The sequence below is a fragment of the Manis javanica genome, chromosome 9 (genome assembly GCF_040802235.1).
Source record: "Manis javanica isolate MJ-LG chromosome 9, MJ_LKY, whole genome shotgun sequence".
Classification (NCBI taxonomy): Eukaryota; Metazoa; Chordata; class Mammalia; order Pholidota; family Manidae; genus Manis; species Manis javanica.
Genome location: NC_133164.1, coordinates 109,117,175 through 109,140,937, shown reverse-complemented (window position 1 = coordinate 109,140,937; position 23,763 = coordinate 109,117,175). Strand labels below are relative to the sequence as shown.

At 36.5% G+C, this 23,763-nt stretch overlaps 1 protein-coding gene across 4 annotated transcripts in view; it reads right to left on the bottom strand.

The window, feature by feature from the left end:
- The window catches only part of WDR7 (WD repeat domain 7), a 354,103-nt gene that overhangs the window by 293,085 nt on the left and 37,255 nt on the right, over positions 1-23,763 (bottom strand). For 3 of the 4 annotated variants that reach the window (XM_073213119.1, XM_073213120.1, XM_073213121.1), the window contains exons 3-9: positions 20,201-20,307; positions 18,606-18,684; positions 9,336-9,510; positions 6,380-6,456; positions 5,428-5,547; positions 2,123-2,268; positions 1,659-1,761 (exon numbers count right to left, since the gene is read on the bottom strand). In XM_073213119.1, the coding sequence (XP_073069220.1) occupies positions 1,659-1,761; positions 2,123-2,268; positions 5,428-5,547; positions 6,380-6,456; positions 9,336-9,510; positions 18,606-18,684; positions 20,201-20,307 (807 nt within the window). Of the gene's footprint in view, positions 1-1,658; positions 1,762-2,122; positions 2,269-5,427; positions 5,548-6,379; positions 6,457-9,335; positions 9,511-18,605; positions 18,685-20,200; positions 20,308-21,502; positions 21,597-23,763 lie in introns of all 4 variants that reach the window. The other variant, XM_073213123.1, reaches the window with a different exon arrangement.

Genomic DNA, 23,763 nt, shown 5'->3' with positions numbered 1-23,763 from the left:
TTTTTCTCTGCTTTATAAAAACTGATTACTTACCACAACAATGCAATTTATTTGTCTGTTATTAAATAACTAATACCAAAACATACCACTCCTTACCAAAAGAAAAGTCTCTATTTAAGAGGCCAAAGAGAAGAACTTGCTAATCTTAGCCTTGTGCCTACTCCTGAATGGCAGCAAAATTAAACCACCAAGCTTGTGTAACTATAGGACTACATTTTTTTTAATTAGTATATTTTTCAACTAAGAGCATGACATGTTACTCAGGCACATTTACATAATCAATCTGAACCTAGCCTGATATATTAGCTATAGACCGTTACAAAAAAGAAACATTCATTAGGGTCTTATGTATACTTTTGTGCCTTCAGTGAGATCACTTATTTGAAAATAATAGTGGTGGACTCCTAAAATTAAACTTTAGATTAATAATTGACAAATGCTTGAATATTAAAGCACAAAATCTTATGCTGAAAAGCAGTAAAAAAGAGACTTCAAGTTTTGACAAATACAGTTAACAAATAATCTAATTAGCATATTTGGTAATAGTTTTTTCCTAAAAAGAACTAGCCTATATAGAAACCATATATATTAAGCAAAATAATTATTTGATTTAACTTATAATCTGAAAATTACTAGAAGTTTTAATTGATAAAAAAACATCTAACAAGAAGTTATAACAGCAGCTGGAATAACCAACCAATATTCCATATTTCAACCTGTATATCATACCACATAATATATGTATTTTATTTTAAAATGTGTTGGGGAACTGATATAAGAGAAACATGATATATATTTGTTTTGTCTTATGTATGCTTTTTATACAAGAAATTATTCCTTAGTATAACTGGAAGTGACTATTTAGTTTAGAGAGCAGTAAGTAGGAGTTTAAAAGAATAAAGGACAGGTTACAGAAGATGTTAATTTACACAGATGTATAAATTCTGTATATTCAACATATTTATAAAAAAAATCCCTTCTGCTCACCATCCCTTCACATACGATGGAACAAAACATTCAGAATGAAAATGTTGTGGAAACTCGGATCATAAGTAAAGGAAACTATCTTTCCAAAACCAAAACCTCCTTCTTAATGCTCAAAGAACAGAGTTGAAGACCCAGCACTAAGTGCTGTTGCATTTCACCTTTAAATTGATACTAAGTAGGTTTTTAGAAATCGTAATAAACTTTGGTTTTTATAGAGAAAAAAACTATTTTATTCTTTATTTCTAATGTCTTATGGTTTAAACATCTACATGATTTTGGGGATATACTGCTCTGCCTTGCTCAAGTAGTAAGTTATTATTACGTGATTGATTATCTTTGCCCTTCTATATCTGTCACTGTTTATAACTGTATAATAGTACAAAATAAACGTCTACCATCAATATAAACTATCAAAAAGTCATTGCCACTATGCAATTAGCATAAGACCATTTGTATTCTCAGAGAAAGGTGAATGCTGTATTATAGGCACATGTTTAAGATACGCAAATTTTTAAATTGTGCTTATAATTGACCATGTCAGAATGTTTTATATCTAACATAGTGCCTTAAATTGTTCTGAATATTTCAAACGCTTAGCTACCAAAAGACACCAAAATAGTGAAAAGTTTTCTATGTAACTATCAATTATAAATGATACCTGAAGACTTTACCTCTTTATCTGTTCGACGCAAGAGGCTATGTTGTACAGGAGGAATTAAATTTTCAACTGCTTTCCCCACATCACTGCGGAATGAGTCACTAGCTGGAAGGCAACTGAAAATGAGAAAAATACGACATTCAATTAAAATACTGATATTTAATATTTAACTATACCATATGATGAGGTTTTCCTGACAAAGGACAAAACATGGATTTTTAAATTATAGGTAATTTAATGTTATTAAAATATCCTAGTTCAAATAAAAACCTACCCAATTTATATACTTCAAAGTTAACCTATTCAATTTATATACTTCAAAGTTAAACTGGCATATTAAACTTAACTTAAGAAATTCTGAAGTTTTTTGCATAAAGGTAGTATTTATAGTTTATACATTTTCATACCTTGAGGTTATACCCTTAACTCAGATTCTTTTAGTTTTGATTAAGTCCTAAATTATTATTTACTGAATACCTGGCAGGTAGTTTGTAAATATAACTTTGCCCATTTTCAGTCCAAATGATTACTTTATCTGCTGATACAAAGTCACCTCCAGTCCATGTCTGTCCATTTTCACTAGGACCTGAACACAACAGAGAATAGTCTCCAGCATCAAATACCTACAAGGAATAAGAAATTACAATCTAGTCCACACTGGTGTCATTTTCGAAAGCTACAGCAACATTTCAACTAAACAAACAAACGAAAACTTCTGGAAATATATTTAACAACTCAGGCCTCAGTTAAAGACATGTTGTCAGTGAGCCCAGGGCACAGTCACCTTCAATAGGGAAAACATGTAGGTCCCCGCTGTGTGCAGCCTCCTGGTGGTGAGGCAGCAGACCATGAAAAATACAGCAAGGGGTGTTCCCTGCACAGGGACAGGAGTCCTTAGCCTTTCTTATCTAAAGAAGCAAGTGCTCCAACAAAAAATGGCAAGTAATAGGAAACCAACCTGTAGAATACATGGTTATGACTCTCATGACAAGTAACAATGTTTCTAATAATAAGCTATGACATCAGAATTACTGCCTTTTTAATAGTGGAATTACCTTACTTTACCATATTTCATCAATGTGCTAAAATACTTAAATCGGAAGTTAACAGATTCAGTTTTATTATTCAAAAATTCTCACATATAAAAGTCAAGTCCCTAAAATTTCATCAGCAACACAGGTTACTGACCTGGGGACTTCCATTTGTAAGGCATGCCAAGCTTTACAAAGGGTCTTCACAGTCTTATCTCATCTTAGAATCACAGTTTTATCTCATCTTAGGACCCTTAGAATCACTGCAGGAGGGAGGCAGGCAGATATATGGCTACCACATTTTAGAGACAGGAAATGGACACAAATAAGGGATACATCACCTGCTCAGGGCCATTTGTCTAGTGATACAGCTAGGACTAATAACCATGATATTATATCATTCTTAGAATAATTTTTCTACCACTTTTGATATTTCATAAAAGTACAATCTATATTGATGGAAAATTACCCAGGAGGAATGAGTAACTCAATGGCCCAGAGTTTTTATTTTACTTTTTCTAAAAGAAAAAGCAATGAAGTTGTTTGTGCAGAGCCTTGATTTTAGAAAAAATCCCAGCTGTATTTACCATGCTTTGCTATGATATTTGTCATATATGACAACAGCACTGTAAGAACAGCCAAGACAAATCCAAGAAAGAAAAATGGAGACTGGCCCTACAGCCCTGTTATCTATTAAAACAAATTAAAAAGCAATAGAAAATAAAACAATACAGCTAATGCATAAGTGAACAGATAAATCAAGTCCAGAAGAGATTCCAGAAACATAGGAATACAGTATATTATAAAGGCACAACAATAGAAAAATGAATTATTGGACAAAAAAGCACCAGGAACTGGAGGGGAGGGAAGGGGTCCCATCTGAAATGAAAATAAAATTGGATCTACATCTCACAATTTATACAAAATAAATTCCAGATTAAAAATTCAAAGGTATGCAAGCCATTTGGCTTTCCTCTTTTAAAATATTTTTGTGTATTTTTTTTATTGGGCTGTCTCTGTTTTCCATCTTGATTTGCAGGAGTTGGTTTTTTACAAGTACTAGATGAGTCCTTCATCACATATGTATACTGTAACTACCTTCTCTCACTCTGTGAGTTACCTCTTCACTCGAATTGCGTGCATTTAAGAAAAGACTGTTCTCACACGATTGTAAAATGCTTACAATGAGCACACAAGGAACTGGCATTATATATTGCCTGGGGACAGGGAAGAGAAGCAGCAGCAGAAAACAGTGTGTACTTCTCACGGTTTCCTCTTACACTGTTTCTATTATTATTTGCATGTGTTTTTAATTTTAAGACAAACGAAGGATCCCAAGAGCTTACTGTACCTAATCAGCAGCTAGCTTTTCTTCTTTACTCTTATTCCAAACCAACAGCAGTGCAAGGTAGGTTAGGATGCTGCCACCCTGGTCAGTCCTTTTACTCCACAGCCCATCCCCTTCAAGACAGAACACAGCATGGCAGTCCTGCCGGCAGCTGCCGCAGTCAGACTCCTGAGTGGAACACAGCAACTCCTGCCTGTAACCCCACCACCCAACTACCACATGTATAAACCTCAGTCAAGTTATTAATCCCCCCTGTGCCTCAACTGTCTTATTTGCAAAATGGGGAAAGCAATGATTCCCACTATGGTAGGCAGCCTGTAACACTGCCCCACTAATCCACAACTCCCAGTATTCACACCATTGTGTAATCTTCTCCCTTGAGTGTAGGCTGGAGTTCAGGACTGTTTCTAGACAACAGAATGTGGCAGAGGTGATGGAATCTCAGTTCCAAGATTAGGTGGGTCTTGGTTGCTCCTTCTCTTGCTCCCTTACTCGGAGGAAAGACAGCTCCCACGCCGTGAGCTGCCCTAGAAGGAGGCCCCACATGGCAAGGAGCTGATGTCTCCAGCCAACAGTCAGCAGGACCTGAGGCCTGGTAACCCCGAAGTGAGTAAACCTGGAAGCAGATCCTCCCCGAGGGGAGCCTCAGGATGACATCACAGTCCAGCCCACACCTTCATCACAGCCTCGGAGTGACCCTGGGCCAGAGGGACCCGGCTAAGCCATGCCCAGATTCCTGACCCACAGGTGGGGTGGTGACCCATGTATCAGAGGTGTGATGATACATGTTTGTTGTTTTAAACTGCTCAATTTTGGAGTAATTCGTTACACAGGATTAGATAACTAATATACCTCAGAGAGCTGTGAGGATTAAGAGAGATAATACGTGGAAAGCTTTGAAAAATATACTAGGCACAAGTGTCAAAATATGCTGTCTCTTTTTCTATGATAGAAATGTTAAATTCAGGCAACATGTAAAGTAATATACTATTTCCACTGTTAGCTCTGAAGTGATGGAGGAAGACCTTCCTGATTCTAAAAAATCAGAAGAGAATGACAATTGGAAATAATACAACCTGCAAAGGCAGGTCAACCTGCACCAGGTTCACCACCACTGCTTACACTGCACTGACCAGATAATGACTGAAACAACAGCAAGAGACAGATGTTATGATCAATAGAATAATAGTGACTAACTAAATCATTCTAAAGCCAAAACAAAAAAAGGCACTACACATACCCAAATTCTAGCACCTCAAAATACAATATCAAAATCACACATGAATTCTAAATGGTTGAAATATTCGTGCACCAAGCTCTTCCATACAATTATCTTTGGAAGTCTGATAAACCAACACCTTGAAGGGTAAAAATACAGCTTCTTACTTAGGTAGTTATCTTACCCTCCAATATTTGGAGCACACAACCAAAAGTGACCTCTGGGTGAATGCACAAAAAGAGATGCTTTGGCAATTCTGACAATAAATTGGTTTGGATTCCTCCTCGAATATTGGTTCAGTATCCTGAAAAGAGAAAGATTTGTAAAACTTCAGGAATGGCTTGGTTGCCATTAAAATTATCACATAATGATAAGGAAAATAAAATAAAACAAGACATCACTTGATGTATTTGGCATTTTAGTCCCTTATGTGAGAACCAAGGTAGAAAAAAAATGTCAAAAATATACACTAAAAACATGTGGGCACAATGACTTTGCTATAAAACTACTCAAAATTTAACTACTGAAGAGAATCAGAGTATCATCATTCTGGTGTAAGAGTTGACAAAAGTTTGAGTCAATCCTGACTTCTGGGGCTATATGTGCTTTTAGGTTAAAAAAAGAAATCTGATTGATTCCTCTAGTTTCTCCCAGATTCAGTAGCTAAAACTTCACTCACTGAAGAGATCAGCATCAATATTGTCAGAAAACTAACTGATCTGCCTTTCTTATGAATAAAAAATGATAAGGAATTTGAGACCAAAGAACAGAGGGCGAGGACTAAAACTGACTTTATATACTTTTTATGGTGGTTAGCTTTTTTTTTTTTCCCTCAAGCAAACTAACTTTTATACAGACAGTTGAGGAAAATTCCACCTTCTCTATGTTTCTCTACTCCATATCCTGTGTAATTTCATATCCCTGATAGAGCAGATGTCCACCATCAAAGTGAAAAAAATAATGCATTTACAGAGACAGCATATTAGAGGATGTCCTATATTATGTCAATAAGGCTACTGAAAAAGAATAACTTTTGCCTTCCACTTTAAAAAAGAAAAGGAACATGCAGATTACTGAAGTTTCAGACTTTACAAGAAAAGAAAATCAAAGAAATCATTTCCAGTCTCTTGTCTCACCTGCATGCCACTGATTTCAGAGGTAACAATCCACACCTTCAAGATGCCTGTCACTGAGAGCGCCACCACGGTGTCCTCTAAGCCCAGAAGGAACAAGAAGCCAAGGTTACAAATGTAGTACACTTTCTTTCTAATTAGTAACATGGTTCAGGGTAATGAAATTAAATAATAGTATATTTTACAACTGGCAAAAACACAAAATTCTGTATTTCATGAAATAACAGAAACCAGATTTGAAACTCAATTAAGTGACCAAAATTTTAGAATTCAAGGAAAAGTCATTTCTAGCTACTTGAATTTAGTTTTCAATTTCTAACCAATAAGTTCTTGATCATTTCAAAAGTTGATTATTAGGTTAACAGAACACTTTTATTCAAAATTCACAATTTTTTTTATTTATCGTGGATGAACACCCTAACTTCATTTTTTCCAAGGCACTTGTTTCCCTGCTTTTCCACTCACCTTATCTGCCTTGTCAACATTTAATTGACATTACACCTTCCACATATGATATGAAACCTAAACTCATAAGCTCAGGAGAGGGGCCATCACAGCTCCAGGGAAACAGACACAAACTGTGAAAGGAGGGACATTAGAAAGCTGACTAATACCATCCCCAGAGCAAGGAAGGTATAGGTTAGAGTTGTATGCTCTTCACTAGTTAACCAATGACTGTGGATAACTTAAGTTACCAATCTCAAATTCAGTTTGCTTACCTGTAAGCAAATATAAATGAATAACAACAGTAACTACCTGAATGGGTTATGACAATGAAGACACACCAGAGGTACAGCATTCCACATATCAATAAAGATGAGTTATTACTGTCCCTAAAAAGAACTGTTTACAATCTTTAAGTAAAAACTTTATTGTTTACATAGTTCCCTGGACAATGTGAGGCACTGGAATGTACACTGATTACAATTCTCTGATCCCTGTACAGAGAAACCACAACTGTTCACAAGTCTGCTAATTACGGTAAAAGTGAAACATACCAATACATCTAAAATTCTCAAATACCCACAGACTAGAATATGGTAAATGCAGATTAAAAATTGTGTATGTTTGCAACATCATAAATTAGTAACATTCAGAATTGTAAGCACAGAACAAAATTTTTTATCCAAGTACATTTTATCATGTTCAGACCAGTGTATATGTGTATCTCACATGTAAAAACTATTAAAATTCAAAATATACAAACTGCTCATCATAGATACAGTACTTTAAAAAGATGTATATTGATTATAAATAAGATTAAGAGGCGAACATGCTAATAATGAATTTCCTAGTGCCTGGAAAATTAAGTTGAACCTAATTTTCACTGTTAAACTCAGGAATAAAGCAGTCATTCTCTAATACGAATTAGAAACCCTCCCCTTGAGAAGGTCCCATATTCAAGAAGCCTGCTCAGTTTTATTTCACCAAATATCTCCCAAATATAGTTAACCACAGAACCCTCCTGTTTCACTAACACCTATTAACAAACTGCAGAACCAATCCTCTGAAGAACAGCTCTTGGAAGAAGTTGCAAGTCCATGCACTCTATCCCCTCAGTCACTGCCTCATTCAGACCTGCCCCGCTCTCAGCTGGGGCAACAGCTGACAACCCCTGGTGCAGAGGGTGAAATCCAAGTTCTGGAGCTGACACACAGGCCCTTCATGATCTGTCCCCTGCCAATTCTGCCAACCTCATATGCTCCCATTCCTTCCCTCACACTTCCTGCCCCAGAAAAAATATATTTGTTTCCCCCACACATGCCTAGACTATTATTAATGCTACTGTACCTGTGTACAGACTATTTCCTCTGCCAGAAACATCCTGATCCCCATGTCTGCCAATCAAGCTCCTCCTTAACTTTCAAATCCTAGCTCAAACTTCATCTGATCTGGGCAGTTTTTCCTCTTTGCCCTCAAGCCCCTTCACTGTCTGCGCTAGTTCCAGCTTTCCTGTACAATTTCCCTACCTTGTCATACTTTATACTCTGAACTGCCATTTGTTTATATATCATTCTCTCTTACTAGAATTTGAGTCCTTTAAATAGCTTAATACTCTGCCCCTAGAAGATAGCAGGCACTCTATAAATATTTGCTAAATGACTACCGAATAAAAAGCTGTGTGCTGATTTCCAACCTTAAGAGGTTATAAAGGAAAGCTCCCAGAGAATGGGAGGTGGTGTAACACAATGGTTAAAGCAATAGCTCTAGAGTCCATCTGGCCACCAGTCAGCCACAAACTCGCTCTGTGATCTTAGGAAAAGAATTCAACAGGCTAAACTTCATCAGTCTCCTCATCTACACACCTGATAACAGCCATACCTACCCCATTGGGAATTGTGAGAACTAAAATGGCTCATCTGAATATACATTCAATGTTCAGCCCTAACTATTGTTCTTTTCCTGAACAATTTTACTTTTGCTCTCACAGTTGTCACTGAAAGGTTTCAACAAAAAATGAAGAAAACATAACTAGAATTAATTGAGCACCAACTGTGTACCCTGGTACATAGTTGGTGCTCAATTAAATAAGCTTAACTATGTGTAATTCCCTCCCTTTTCATTATTTCCATATAACATGGAAACATTTCCTATGCCTCTTAAGCAACTGAAAAAACCAGGTCCAAGAAATACACAGATGAAACAAGAGTCCCACCCACCACACCTCCAGGGGGAAGCTATGCTTCCTTCACTTGGAAAATCACCTGCAAACTCAAAGACTGCCAAAAGCTAGCGATCCACTCCATGGAATGGAGATGATCTAATACTTTAAATCTTAATTCAATCAAAGATTCCTCTCTGAAGGTGGAGACTGACCATAATTTATTGAAGTAGTTACTTCTTAAATAGAAGAATATAACCAAGTATATTAATATGTCACACATTATAGAACTCTACAGTAAATGAATTAACTGTTAAAGTATGGTGCTGGGGCTCCTAAAGGGTGCCACACACTGACCTTGTGTTCGGTGGGATCGAATAATGCTCATGGAGCTAATCCAGTCTGGAGATATCTTTGATACTAAGGAGTATAACACCTCAAGGCTGGTGGCATCCACAACGAGGATTTCAGGATAATGACCATGACATAAAAGCCTTCCTTCTCTCTGATTTCCAACAGAGAACTGGTAGAACTAAAAGGGAATAAGAGTTTTAAATGTTCTCCTTTACTTTAGATACTTGATTCACATGTATTGATCAAGCTTATTATGGTACTCAACTTCTTCATTCTTCAGTAATACTTCCAGACATGTACTATATTGTACATATTATATGTCTACATATGCACATAGAAATATAGTGACATTAATATTTCAAAATATATAATAAAATTATTCTTTTCCTGACATCCTCCCTTTTGAGCTATTTTTGAAAATTCATTGTAATTCTTCTTCTTTATTCTCCTGCAGCATCTCAAACAGATATTGAATGAATTAACAAAATACATGAATAAGATGAACTTCACAAAGTCAAAGCAAAAGGGAAACTCAAGTGGGTCCCAAAAATATGAATTTTAGATGAATGGAAATAGGTGGGGATAGGCTTGTAATTACCAGTTATGACCAAATAAAATTTAGAAGATGAAGAGGCTGCTGTTCAAACATACTGTAATCAGAAATTCTGATTAATCTAAGTGTGTTTATTTCAGACTGGGGTATGAGATAACCACGTAAACCATCCTCATACTGCACATTTACACTTTGTGGAAGAAAAATAGCAGAAGTATCAAATCAATTATGATCCACACGTTACTCATGCCAAGAATAATTCAAAAGGATAAGATGAGTTTCCATCAACGAAAGAGCAAAAGAGTAACTATCAAAACAAGACCAATAACTTATCAAAGGACCTGTCTTGCTTTAACCTCAGAAAACTGCCTCTCTTAGTGGAACTACTCACCATAGGATTTTTAGAAAGTGAAAACATCTAATACTCACACTACTACTTCCAAAGGCACTGGCTCTTATATGAGTCACCTGAGTGTGAGCAAGGTAGATAAAGCACACAGAGCAATGCTGTAAGTGGGGAAGAAACTAAGAAGCCTTGGGCCTGCTCACACACTCTAAGAGTTCAACACTGTATGTAAAGAAATACAATCTTTCATCAGCTATGGAATACCCCACATAAAAAGGATCATAAGTTCTTAAACATAAACATTGATGATGGAGCGCATTAATTAAGTGCGAGGTAGCCCCACTAAGACTCCAAGAGGAGGTCTAATAAAATGCAGACTACCACAGGAGGCGCCTCTAGATTTCCGAAGGTTGATTCAAAAAACACGGCACACAAACTGGAAGTCCAAGGGACTGCCAGGAACTCACATTTAATAATGTGACCTAAGGTAGCCTTGACTCATATAGCAGAACAACGTACCAAGGAGGAAAGGATGGATGTAGAGAAACAACTTTGCCAGTGTTGATCCAACACCAGCCAGAAAGCACACGTGTACTGCAATCACTAGAGAAGAGCTCTTCAATGAGGGCAGGGATATTTTATTACACCTGCCTGACTAAATGCCTCTCACCCTTTGCTTTAAAGTTATACCCCCAAACAATCTTCTGAACACAATTTAGCTTTCTAGACACTTTGATACTAGCAAAGAAAATGTCCTGAATGGAGAAACAAATTTTTCAAATATTAAAAAGGGATGTCTTCATATGACAATTTAATAAGTTGCCACTTCCTTGTGATTTCAATAAGTTCTAGTGTCACTAAGGTTTATCATTTCTTCTTATATAATAAAACAACCTGCTTCAGGACCTGGGAGGGTGAGATCACACAAAGAACAATCGTGACACACTAGTGAATCTGCCAAAAAGCATATTCTACTCAGAGAGGTTGTCAATTAAAATGCAGAAGATCTGAAAGATGGCAGCGTGAGAGGAGAGACAGAGGCTTCCTCCTGAAACTGGATATAATTAGAAAATTTAATTGGCACAACTAATCCTGAGAGAGTAACAGGAAAGAGGACAGCATCAGACTACATACACCTGGAGAAAAGAGCAGACCTCAGCGAATGGGGTAACTACCAGAGCTGTGGCTCCGCATGACCTGAGCCCCTCCACCACCCCAGCTCACCGGTGGGAGGAAGACAAACGGAGCAGGGCGGGAGTGGAAGGCTTGGGACTGCTGAATACCCAGCCCTGGAGATCTGCACTGTGAGCACAAACTTGCATTTCACAGTGCTTTCATGAGACTTGCATGACTACTGGGTTGGAAAGTTAATACAGGCAGAGGTCCTGGGGAGACTGGGATTCTGGCTGCTTGTGGAAAGCAGGGATCCATATCTGGCTGCTCTGGGACAAAAACATACTTGTGTGACAGGCCCACTGGCTCAGGCAGTGTAGACAGGCACAGGAGCCAGAAGGTGGGGGAGGTGGGGAACAGCTCTTTCCTACCCCCAGGCACCAGCACTGCTCCCCTGCAACCCCTGACATTGCTTCAGGGCTCAGTAGCTCCAGAATAGAGCTTCTGGACACTAGAGGGCGCCATATACAAACATGAAACGCCAAAGGAACCTTGTCCAGAGTAAAAATGTTAATACAACTCCGGAGAAAGATTTAAATGATATAGACCTAATGACTCTTCCTGAAAGGGAGTTCAAAATAAAAATCATCAACATCCTAATGGAGGTACGGAAAGACATCCAAGAACTCAGGAATGAATTCAGGTCAGAGATCCAATCGTTAAAGAACACGATGGAGGGTATTAAAAGCAGGTTGGATAAGGTGGAGGAGACAATAAATGAAACAGAAACTAGAGAAGAGGAATACAAAGATGCTGAGGCACAGAGAGAAAAAAGGATCTCTAAAAATGAAAGAATATTAAGAGAACTGTGTGAGCAATCCAAGCGGAACAATATTCGCATTATAGGGATACCAGAAGAAGAAGAAAGAGAGAAAGGGATAGAAAGTGTCTTTGAGGAGGTAGTTGCTGAAAACTTCCCCAATCTGGGGAAGGAGATAGTCTCTCAGGCCATGGAGATCCACAGATCCCCCTACACAAGGGACCCAAGGAAGACAACAGCAAGACACATAGTAATTAAAATGGGAAAGATCAAGGATAAGGACAGACTGTTAAAAGCACCCAGAGGCAGAAATAAGATCACATACAAAGGAAAGCCCATCAGACTAACAACAGACTTCTCAGCAGAAACCTTACAGGCCAGAAGGGAGTGGCATGATGTATTAAATGCCATGAAGGAGAAGGGCCTGGAACCAAGATTACTTTATCCAGCAAGATTATCATTTAAATTTGAAGGAGGGATTAAACAATTTCCAAATAAGCAGAAGCTGAGAGAGTTTACTTCCCACAAACCATCTCTGCAGTCTATTTTGGAGGGACTGCTATAGATGGAAGTGTTCCTAAGGTTGGATAGCTGTCACCAGAGGTAGTAAAATCACGGTAGGGAGGGCGGAGCAGCTGATTGCGAGGCAAATGCAAAATTAAATTGACTATCCCCAAAGTTAATCAAGGGATAGATAAAAAGTACAGAATTTGATACCTAATATATAAAGAATGAAGGAGGAAGAAAAAGGAGGAGAAATAGAAAAGAACGTTTACATTGTGTTTGTAACAGCATACTAAGTGAGTTAAGTTAGACTCTTAGAGAGTAAGGAAAGTAACCTGGAACCTTTGGTAACCACGAATCTAAAGCCTGAAATGGCAGTAAGTACATACCTATCAATAATCACCCTAAATGTAAATGGACTGAATACACCAATCAAAAGACATAGAGTAATAGAATGGATAAAAAAACAAGACCCATCTATATGCTGCTTACAAGAGACTCACTTCAAACCCAAAGATAAGCATAGACTAAAAGTCAAGGGATGGAAAAACATATTTCAGGCAAACAACAGTGAGAAGAAAGCAGGGGTTGCAGCGCTAATATCAGACAAAATAGTCTTCAAAACAAAGAAAGTAACAAGAGATAAAGAAGGATACTACATAATGATAAAGGGCTCAGTCCAACAAGAGGATATAACCATTCTAAATATATATGCACCCAATACAGGAGCACCAGCATATGTGAAACAAACACTAACAGAACTAATGGGGGAAATAGACTGCAATGCATTCATTTTAGGAGACTTCAACACACCACTCACCCCAAAGGATAGATCCACTGGGCAGAAAATAAGTAAGGACACACAGGCATTGAACAACACACTAGAACAGAAGGACCTAACAGACATCTATAGAACTCTACATCCAAAAGCAACAGGATATACATTCTTCTCAAGTGCACATGGAACATTTTCCAGAATAGATCACATACTAGCTCACAAAAAGAGCCTCAGTAAATTCCAAAATATTGAAATCCTACCAACCAACTTTTCAGACCACAAAGGTATAAAACTATAAATAAATTGCACCAAGAAAGCAAAAAGGCTCACAAACACATGGAGGCTTAACAACATGCTTCTAAACAGTCAATGGATCAATGACCAAATTAAAATGGAGATCCAGCAATATATGGAAATAAATGACAACAACAACACAAAGCCCCAACTTCTGTGGGACGCAGCGAAAGCAGTCTTAAGAGGAAAGTATATAGCAATCCAGGCATATTTAAAGAAGGAAGAACAAACCCAAATGAATAGTCTAATGTCACAATTATCAAAATTGGAAAAAGAAGAACAAATGAGGCCTAAAGTCAACAGAAGGAGGGACATAATAAGGATCAGAGAAGAAATAAACAAAATTGAGAAGAATAAAACAATAGAAAAAAATCAATGAAACCAAGAGCTGGTTCATTGAGAAAATAAACAAAACAGATAAGCCTCTAGCCAGACTTATGAAGAGAAAAAAAAAATCAACACACATCAACAGAATCAGAAATGAGAAAGGAAACATCATGACGGACCCAACAGAAATACAAAGAATTATTAGAGACTACTATGAAAATCTATATGCTAAGAAGCTGGAAAACCTAGCAGAAATGGACAACTTCCTAGAAAAATACAACCTTCCAAGACTGACCAAGGAAGAAACACAAAATCTAAACAAACCAATTACGAGCAAAGAAATTGGAGCAGTAATCAAAAAACTACCCAAGAAAAAAACACCCAGGCCAGATGAATTTACCTCAGAATTTTATCAGACATACAGAGAAGATATAATACCCATTCTCCTTAAAGGTTTCCAAAAAATAGAAGAGGAGGGAATACACCCAAACTCATTCTATGAAGCCAACATCACCCTAATACCAAAACCAGGCAAAGACCACACCAAAAAAGAAAATTACATACCAATATCCCTGATGAACGTAGATGCAAAAATACTCAACAAAATATTAGCAAACCGAATTCAAAAATATATAAAAAGGATCATACATCACGACCAAGTGGGATTCATCCCAGAGATGCAAGGATGGTACAACATTCGAAAATACATCAACATCATCCACCACATAAACAAAAAGAAAGACAAAAACCACATGATCATCTCCATAGATGCTGAAAAAGCATTCGACAAAATTCAACATCCATTCATGATAAAAACTCTCAGCAAAATGGGAATAGAGGGCAGGTACCTCAACATAATAAAGGCCATATATGATAAACCCACAGTCAACATCATACTGAACAGCGAGAAGCTGAAAGCTTTTCCTCTGAGATCGGGAACCAGACAGGGATGCCCACTCTCCCCACTGTTATTTAACATAGTGCTGGAGATCCTAGCCACGGCAATTAGACAAAACAAAGAAATATAAGGAATCCAGATTGGTAAAGAAGAAGTTAACCTGTCACTATTTGCAGATGACATGATATTGTACATAAAAAACCCTAAAGACTCCATTCCAAAACTACTAGAACTGATATCGGAATACAGTAAAGTTGCAGGATACAAAATTAACACACAGAAATCTGTGGCTTTCCTATACACTAACAATGAGCCAATAGAAAGAGAAATCTTGAAAACAATTCCATTCACAATTGCATCAGAAAGAATAAAATTCCTAGGAATAAACCTAACTAAAGAAGTGAAAGACCTATACCCTGAAAACTATAAGACACTCTTAAGAGAAATCAAAGAGAACACTAACAAATGGAAACTCATCCCATGCGTATGCCTAGGAAGAATTAATATTGTCAAAATGGCCATCCTGCCCAAAGCAATATACAGATTTGATGCAATCCCTATCAAATTACCAACAACATTCTTCAAATAACTGGAACAAATAGTTCAAAAATTCATATGGAAACAGTAAAGACCCCAAATAGCCAAAGCAATCCTGAGAAAGAAGAATAAAGTGGCGGAGATCTCACTCCCCAACTTCAAGCTCTACTACAAAGCCATAGTAATCAAGACAATTTGGTACTGGCACAAGAACAGAGCCACAGACCAGTGGAATAGATTAGAGACTCCAGACATTAACCCAAACATATATGGTCAATTAATATTCGATAAAGGAGCCATGGACATACAATGGGGAAATGACAGTCTCTTCAACAGATGGTGCTGGCAGAATTGGACAGCTACATGTAAGAGAATGAAACTGGATCACTGTCTAACCCCATACACACAAGTAAATTCAAAATGGATCAAAGACCTGAATGTAAATCGTGAAACCATAAAACTCTTAGAAAAAAACATAGGCAAAAATCTCTTGGATGTGAACATTAGCGACTTCTTCATGAATATATCTCCCCGGGCAAGGAAAACAAAAGCAAAAATGAACAAGTGGGACTATATCAAGCTGAAAAGCTTCTGTACAGCAAAGGACACCATCAATAGAACAAAAAGGTACCCTACAGTATGGGAGAATATATTTGTAAATGACAGATCCGATAAAGGCTTGACATCCAAAATATATATAAAGAGCTCACATACCTCAACAAACAAAAAGCAAATAATCCAATTAAAAAATGGGCAGAGCTGAACAGTTCTCCAAAGAAGAAATTCAGATGGGCAACAGACACGTGAAAAGATGCTCCACATCGCTAGTTATCAGAGAAATGCAAATTAAAACCACAATGAGATATTACCTCACACCAGTAAGGATCGCCACCATCCAAAAGACAAACAACAACAAATGTTGGCGAGGCTGTGGAGAAAGGGGAACCCTCCTACACTGCTAGTGGGAATGTAAATTAGTTCAACCATTGTGGAAAGCAATAAGGAGGTTCCTCAAAATGCTCAAAATAGACTTACCATTTGACCCAGGAATTCCACTTCTAGGAATTTACCATAAGGATGCAGCACTCCAGTTTGAAAAAGACAGATGCACCCCTATGTTTATCGCAGCACTATTTACAATAGCCAAGAAATGGAAGCAACCTAAGTGTCCATCAGTAGATGAATGGATAAAGAAGGTGTGGTACATATACACAATGGAATATTATTCAGCCATAAGAAGAAAACAAATCCTACCATTTGCAGCAACGTGGATGGAGCTAGAGGGTATTATGCTCAATGAAATAAGCCAAGCAGAGAAAGACAAATACCAAATGATTTCACTCATCTGTGGAGTATAAGAACAAAAGAAAAACTGAAGGAACAAAACAGCAGTAGAATCACAGAACCCAGGAATGGACTAACAGTTACCAAAGGGAAAGAGACCGGGGAGAATGGGAGGGTAGGGAGGGATAAAGGCAGGGAAGAAGAAAGGGGGTATTATGATTAGCATGTATAATGTGAGGGTTGGGGGAAAGGGGAGGGCTTTGCAACACAGAGAAGACAAGTAGTGATTCTACAACATCTTACTATGCTGATGGACAGTGACTGTAATGGGGTTTGTGGGGGGGACTTGGGGTGGGGGGGACTTGGAGTAGGGGAGAGCCTAGTAAACATAATGTTCTTCCTGTAATTGCAGATTAATGATAACAAAATAAAAAAAAGAAAAGAAAAAAAAGTGCAGAAGACCTACTACGGGATCCAATAAATACTAGGCACTGAAATTGTTGAAATAAATAATATTGTTGAATGAATGAAGAAAATTTTTCCTAAAATGTAAACCAAAAATTTTTACAGAATTACAATAGTCAAATACTTATCTACAATGAGTTCAAGAAAATTATATATAATTTCTCAATTGAAATATTATCTATATAGTCAATGGCTCTACATCCTTTATTATTCCTTTTCTCTCTATAATCCTTAATAAGTCTTCATATGATAAAAATAAATAAATAATATGTGCCCTATAAATATAAAGCATACACCCTAACATTGAAGAAGATATTTTTAAAAGGCTTTTGACAGGGTAAGAAATAGTCACAACACTGACCACCACCTTCCCCACAAAAATTATCCATTGCTTTTCTATTGGCACCGAAAGGTTTCTTTCTCATCAAATGATTTTGTTTGTTTTAAGGGAGGAAGCATGATGTAACAAATGAATACAGTCCCTGGAATGTTCTGGTAAACCTGATTTGGGATCCTGGCACCTGGAATGACACACTGTGACACTAGGGCAAATCATTTAATCACTCTGGGTCTCAGTTTCCTTGTATGTAAAATGACGTAGTCCTACTTAATATGTAAGGGTGTGGGGAGGACTAAATGGAACACCATATAAGAAATGCTTACACAATATTTGCTCAATAAATGTGAGCTCTCTTCTCTTCTGTGTCCTTTCCCATTGAGAACATAAATCGTACTTCCTAGACACTTGCAATTTTCCCAACACTCAACAGAGTAAATGAGTAAATTGAAGCACAAAGAACTTGACATTTGTGAAAGAATACCAGGAAATACAAGTCAAAAACTATAAATTCCTATGTAAATTATTATGTAAACCAGGCATATGAAATAGACATTTCTTCTACAGATTTAGAAAGTCAGTAAATATGCCCAAGGACCAACTGCACAAAAAAATTAAAGGATATGATCTGTAAAGTGGGTCAATTTGTGTCAATCATGAGTGGAATCATAAAGACTAGCAAGAGAGAATTCCATTATTTTAGATCTAGAGGACTTAGCTGAATCGTAAAGGGGCTCTCACCTGGGTAACTAGGATAGCCAGACAGAGCGGAAGCAGCAGTGACAACTGGCTTACCTTGTAAATTTCCCCAGGAGTCTGGTCTACTTTATTACCCTCCCCACTATACCATCTTAGCAGGAAGACTTTACTACTCCATTTCTGGTCTTCTTGGCCTATTGCTTATCTATACCCATTTCTCATTAAAAATATAGATGCAATGTTTAAAACACATTTTTTTAAATTGTGTATTTGTAATGAACTGTGCTGATTTGGACAGTTATAGAAGTAGATACTAACCTGTATGCCAGTATGTGTGCAGGCTAATTTTGTAAATTCAATACATCTGCCATCATTCACATCCCAGAGGCACATCTCTCTATAAAACAAAATAGCTAACTTAAAATCTAATTTTTAAAAGTTCTGTTCAACTCTGTCACAGCGGTTTAAAATCAATCTTCCATTTAAACTGATATAGTTCAGAAGTAGTGCATAGTCATTACTGTTGTTCATCAAACAATCCTGGTTCTCCCACTCACCATCCCAACCCCTGTCCCCATCCACATTCTTTCTGGTTGCACACTAGGGCTCCACTTTCTGATTCCCTTTTGGCTGATGGAGCTTCGTGAGCAGCTCTGGCCAAAACTGAAGCAAGGCCCTGCAGAAGTCTCTCTCTCCTCTGCCTCCACTCCAGACAGTGGCTGCTTCGGACGGTGCTTGCTCCCTCGCCCTCAACCTCAAAGTGAGAAGAATAATGGAGCAGAGCAGAGCCCCAAGGGATGTATGAGGGGCAAGTGACAAAAACAATGCAAACTTTTGATTTAAACCATAGCTAGAAGATTTAGCACAAAAGAAAAAATATAAAGTCAACTGAATTCCAAAAGTTTAGAAATTAAATATGTTTTCAGTTTTCATTCTATATTTACTACAGGAGTTTTATTGAGTACATACCAAAAAAAAGCTCATGTCTCAAACTGAAGACATAACATTCAAAATCAGAAATGTTGATACACCTTGCCTTTTAAAGAAATAAGATTTATTTAACAGAAGACAACATGAATAAAATGTAATGATCCTGATATTATGAAGGTTTTCTATAAGATCCCCCTTCCTAAATCTCAGATGGTATTAAACAATTTTTCAAGGGACATTCAACCTATTTAGAATATGCCTCCTAGTGAGAATTATCCTTTAATTGACCAAAAGGCACTATATGTTGCCGCTCTTGTTCCAAACAGTAATACTAGGTTCTCTTCAAACATAAATTAATGATGGGGGGGAGGGATAACTTGTTAAATAATTCTCTTCTAGTTCTCTAAATCTCTTTAATAACATACTGTGTAAATACACAATTTTCTAAGCACCAAGAAAGTTTTAAAAATTCCTTACATTCTGAACCCTACACCTACCATCCAATGACCCATCTCTCCAAAAACAAGTTATATTCTGAAACTTAGGAATATATATATACATACAGTTACATTCGTGTATTAACATACATCTACTGCATGAACTTTTGCATGACTTCATCTTGCAAATTTATGCTAGCCTAAAATCATTCAGGTTTTTTTTAAACTCTCAAAATAGTTTGCCAACTCAATAAAAATGCCATGGGGATTAATAGTCAAGCTTTAACTCCTAAGTTATTCTGAGTTTCTCAAAAGCACGGCAAAGATGAATCATGAATTATAATAAAAGTATTATAAAAACCATTTATAAAGATAAAATTCACATTTTTAAAATAAAGATATTTCAAATATCTTTAAGTTAAGACCACTGAAGCATTTATATTAAAAATACTCAGAGAAAAAAAAAACCTACCTACTTACCAATATACCAATACTATTTGCAATAAAGACTTATGAGGAAAAAAGTGAATAAAAAAAAATACTTACCCACTTTCAGATGCACTCACAATATACTGTTTGTCACTAGAAGCGCAAGCTTTAGACAAACAGGTGATTGAAGCTGTATGACCAAACAATAGTGCTCGAGGATTAACCTGAAAATACACAAATATGTTGATGTAAGTGCCAAATTAAAAAAAATTAATTTTTAAGGAATCCTGTTAAATATCCAATACAAATACACAGATACAGATTTGAGAAGGCTATAGAATTGCTCAGAACACCAAAAACTAAGAACAGAAAAATAATGATTCCCACTCTTTTAATGCTCACAATCACCCTCGCAGGTAATTCTAAGGTCAAAACCAGAACACCAAGAAGCGGCATTATTTGCCCAATATCATACAGAGAGTGATGGAGCCAGGATTCAAACCAGGGCAGTCTTAAGCACCAAGTTCTAGTATATGGGCAGATAAGGTTTAAAATGTGAATTAGTATATAAAATGAAGTGATTTAACCTTACTTTTAAAAAAATAATACCTTCACTGATTTGAAAACACATTTAAGTCTCTATCATTGTGAAGCACAAAAAATACAGGACAGGTACCCTCCTAAATGCTGATGCCAATGTTAGCTCTCAGGAACTAAGAATGACTTTCACAGACTAGTGATTTAGTGACATAGGACCTTACAAAAAGGATGGTTTAGTACCCCTTATTCTAAAATTAGTCTAGCAATTAACCCCCAGATTTATCTACCTTTGTACCAAATGGCATGCTATAACTCCAGGTTACTTTGGAGCCTTAGATTGTTTCAGGATATATTAATATTTAATACATACAAATAATATTTATAACATATGTAGAAGAAATAAAGAATATATTGAATAACCACATACACAGTTAAAAATCCTCAATACTCAATACCCAGTTAAAAATACTCTATACTCAATACCCAGTTAGAAATACAGAATTCGACCAATACCTTGAAAGCCCCTTTGTACCCTTCATGATTTCACATTGCAAGAAATTTATCCTAACCTACTAGGAAAGCTAGATCGTTCAAAATTAAATAATCCATTGGAAAGAGTATTTAGATTGTTCTATAATTATGGTATGTTTCAATGGAAGAGATTTTCCAAATGAAATTATCTTGGCCATCTTTTGCATAGTTATAATTAAGAGAAAATTCCAATCTTTGTTTATGTTTACAATAGACCTAGAATATTTTCTTATATTTCTAAACTTTTCTCATAATCTAACACAATCTCTATGTAGTATTCAGTATTCATTCATTGGAAAAAATGCTCTCAGTAAATTTTTTAATTTCTCCCATGAAAATCAGATTTACCAATAGTTTTATTTCCATTGTGCACAGCTTTGCTGGAAAATTCCATTTTCAGACATAAGAGAGTAACTAAAACTAGGCTTTACTTCACCATTACCTAAAAAAATGAGCAAAAATATAAAAATCACATGATCATCTTGACAGAGGCAATAAAAGCATTTGACAAAATTCAGTATCTTTTCATGAATAAAAACTCTTAACAGATTTGGTACACAAGGAATGTACCTCAACATAATAAAGACCCCATATGACAACCCACAGCTGACATTATGCTCAACAATAAAAAGCTAAAAAGTCTTTCTTCTAAGATCAGGAACAAGACAAGAATATTCATTCTTGTCACTTCTATTCAACATAGCATTGGACGTTCTATGTTGTGGTTTTCAAGTGAATTTTAGGATAGTTTTTTCCTATTCTGTGAAAAATGCCACTGGAATTTGGATAGAATTGTATTGAGTCTGTAGATAGTATTGGATAATATGGACATTTTTTTTAATACCTCAAATAGCCAAAGCAACCATAAGAAAGGAAAACAGAATTGGAGGCCTCACACTTACTAATTTCAAACTATTTTATGAAGCTGTGATAATCAAAACAGACATACAAAACAGTCATAAAAACAGATATACAGGCTAAAGGAAGGGAATCAAGAGCCCAGGAATATGGCCATGCATGCACAGCCAACTATATGATAAGTGTACCAAGAACACATTGGGGAAAGGTCAGTGTCTTCAATGAACAATACAGGGAAACCTGGATATCCACATGCAAAAGAATGAAACAGGACCTCTATATTACACTAACCTCAAAAGATAACTGAAAATGGATTAAAGACTTAAATGTAAGATCTAAAACCATAGACACCTTAAGAGAAAACATAAGGGGAAACCTCCTAGACATTAGTCTTGTCAATGATTTTTGGGTATGATACCAAAAGCATGGGCAACAAAAGCTAAAATAAACACATGGGACTACATCAAACTAAAAACTTCTGCACAGCAAAAGAAACCATCAATTAATGAAAAGGTAATCTACAGAAAAATATTTGCAAACCACATATCTGAGGTGGTAATATCCAAAATATACAAGGAACTCCTATGACTCAATAGCAAAAACAAAACAAAACAAAAAACAAGAAAATAGATAATCCTATAAAGAAAAAAGCAAAGAGCCTGAACAGGTATTTCTCCAAAGACATACAAATAGCCAATAGGTACATGAAAAGATACTCAACTTCCTAATCATTAGAGAAATGCAAATTAATTCCTGTTAGGATGGCTGCTATCAAGAAGAAAAGAGATAACAAATGTTGATAAGAATGTGGAGAAAAGGGAGCCCTCGTGCACTGTTGGTGCGAAGTGATTTGGTACCACCATTATGGAAACCAACATGGGAGCTCCTCACAAAATTAAAAATAGAACCACCATATGATCCAGCAGTCCCACTTCTTGGTATATATCCAAAGGATTTGAAATCAGGATCATGAAGAGATATCTGTACTCCCATGTGCACTGCAGCATTATCCACAACAGCCAGACACACAAACAACCCAAGTCACCAGGTGGATAAAGAAAATGTACACACACACACACACACACATGCACACACACACAGTCCACAGAGGAATATTATCCAGCCATAAAAAATAAAAAGAAATCCTGACATTTGCAACAACACAGAGCATTACGCTAAGTGAAATAAGAGACAGAGAAACACAAACGGCATCACTTAGTGGAACCAAAAAGAAAAAGCCAATCTCATAGACACGGGGTTACCAGGATCTGGTGGGGAGAGAGAAACAGAGAGATGTAGGACAAAGGGACAAACTTTCAGTTAGATGAGGATCTATGTATGGTGACTGTAGTTAATAATAAGATATTATATACTTGAAATTTACTGAGAGTAGATCTTAAACATCTCACCACAGAAGAAAAAGTAAATTATCTATGTGAAGTGATACATATGTTAATTAACTTGTTCTTGGTACCATTTCACAATTATATAAAATTATCCTGTTGTGATTTACAACACATTCTATTTTATTTATCAGTTATTCCTCACTAAAAGCTGGGGGTGGAGGAAAACTGAAAAAATGAACAAATAAAAGAAAATTACAACACAAAAGAGAGAGAAAGCAGAGGACAAGTGAACACTTCACAATCCTTTCATGTGGACAGAATTACTCTGATACCAAAATCAGATAAACTCCAGACCTATAAAATTCATGAATCAAGACCAAAGAAACAAAAACACAAAAAGGGGAA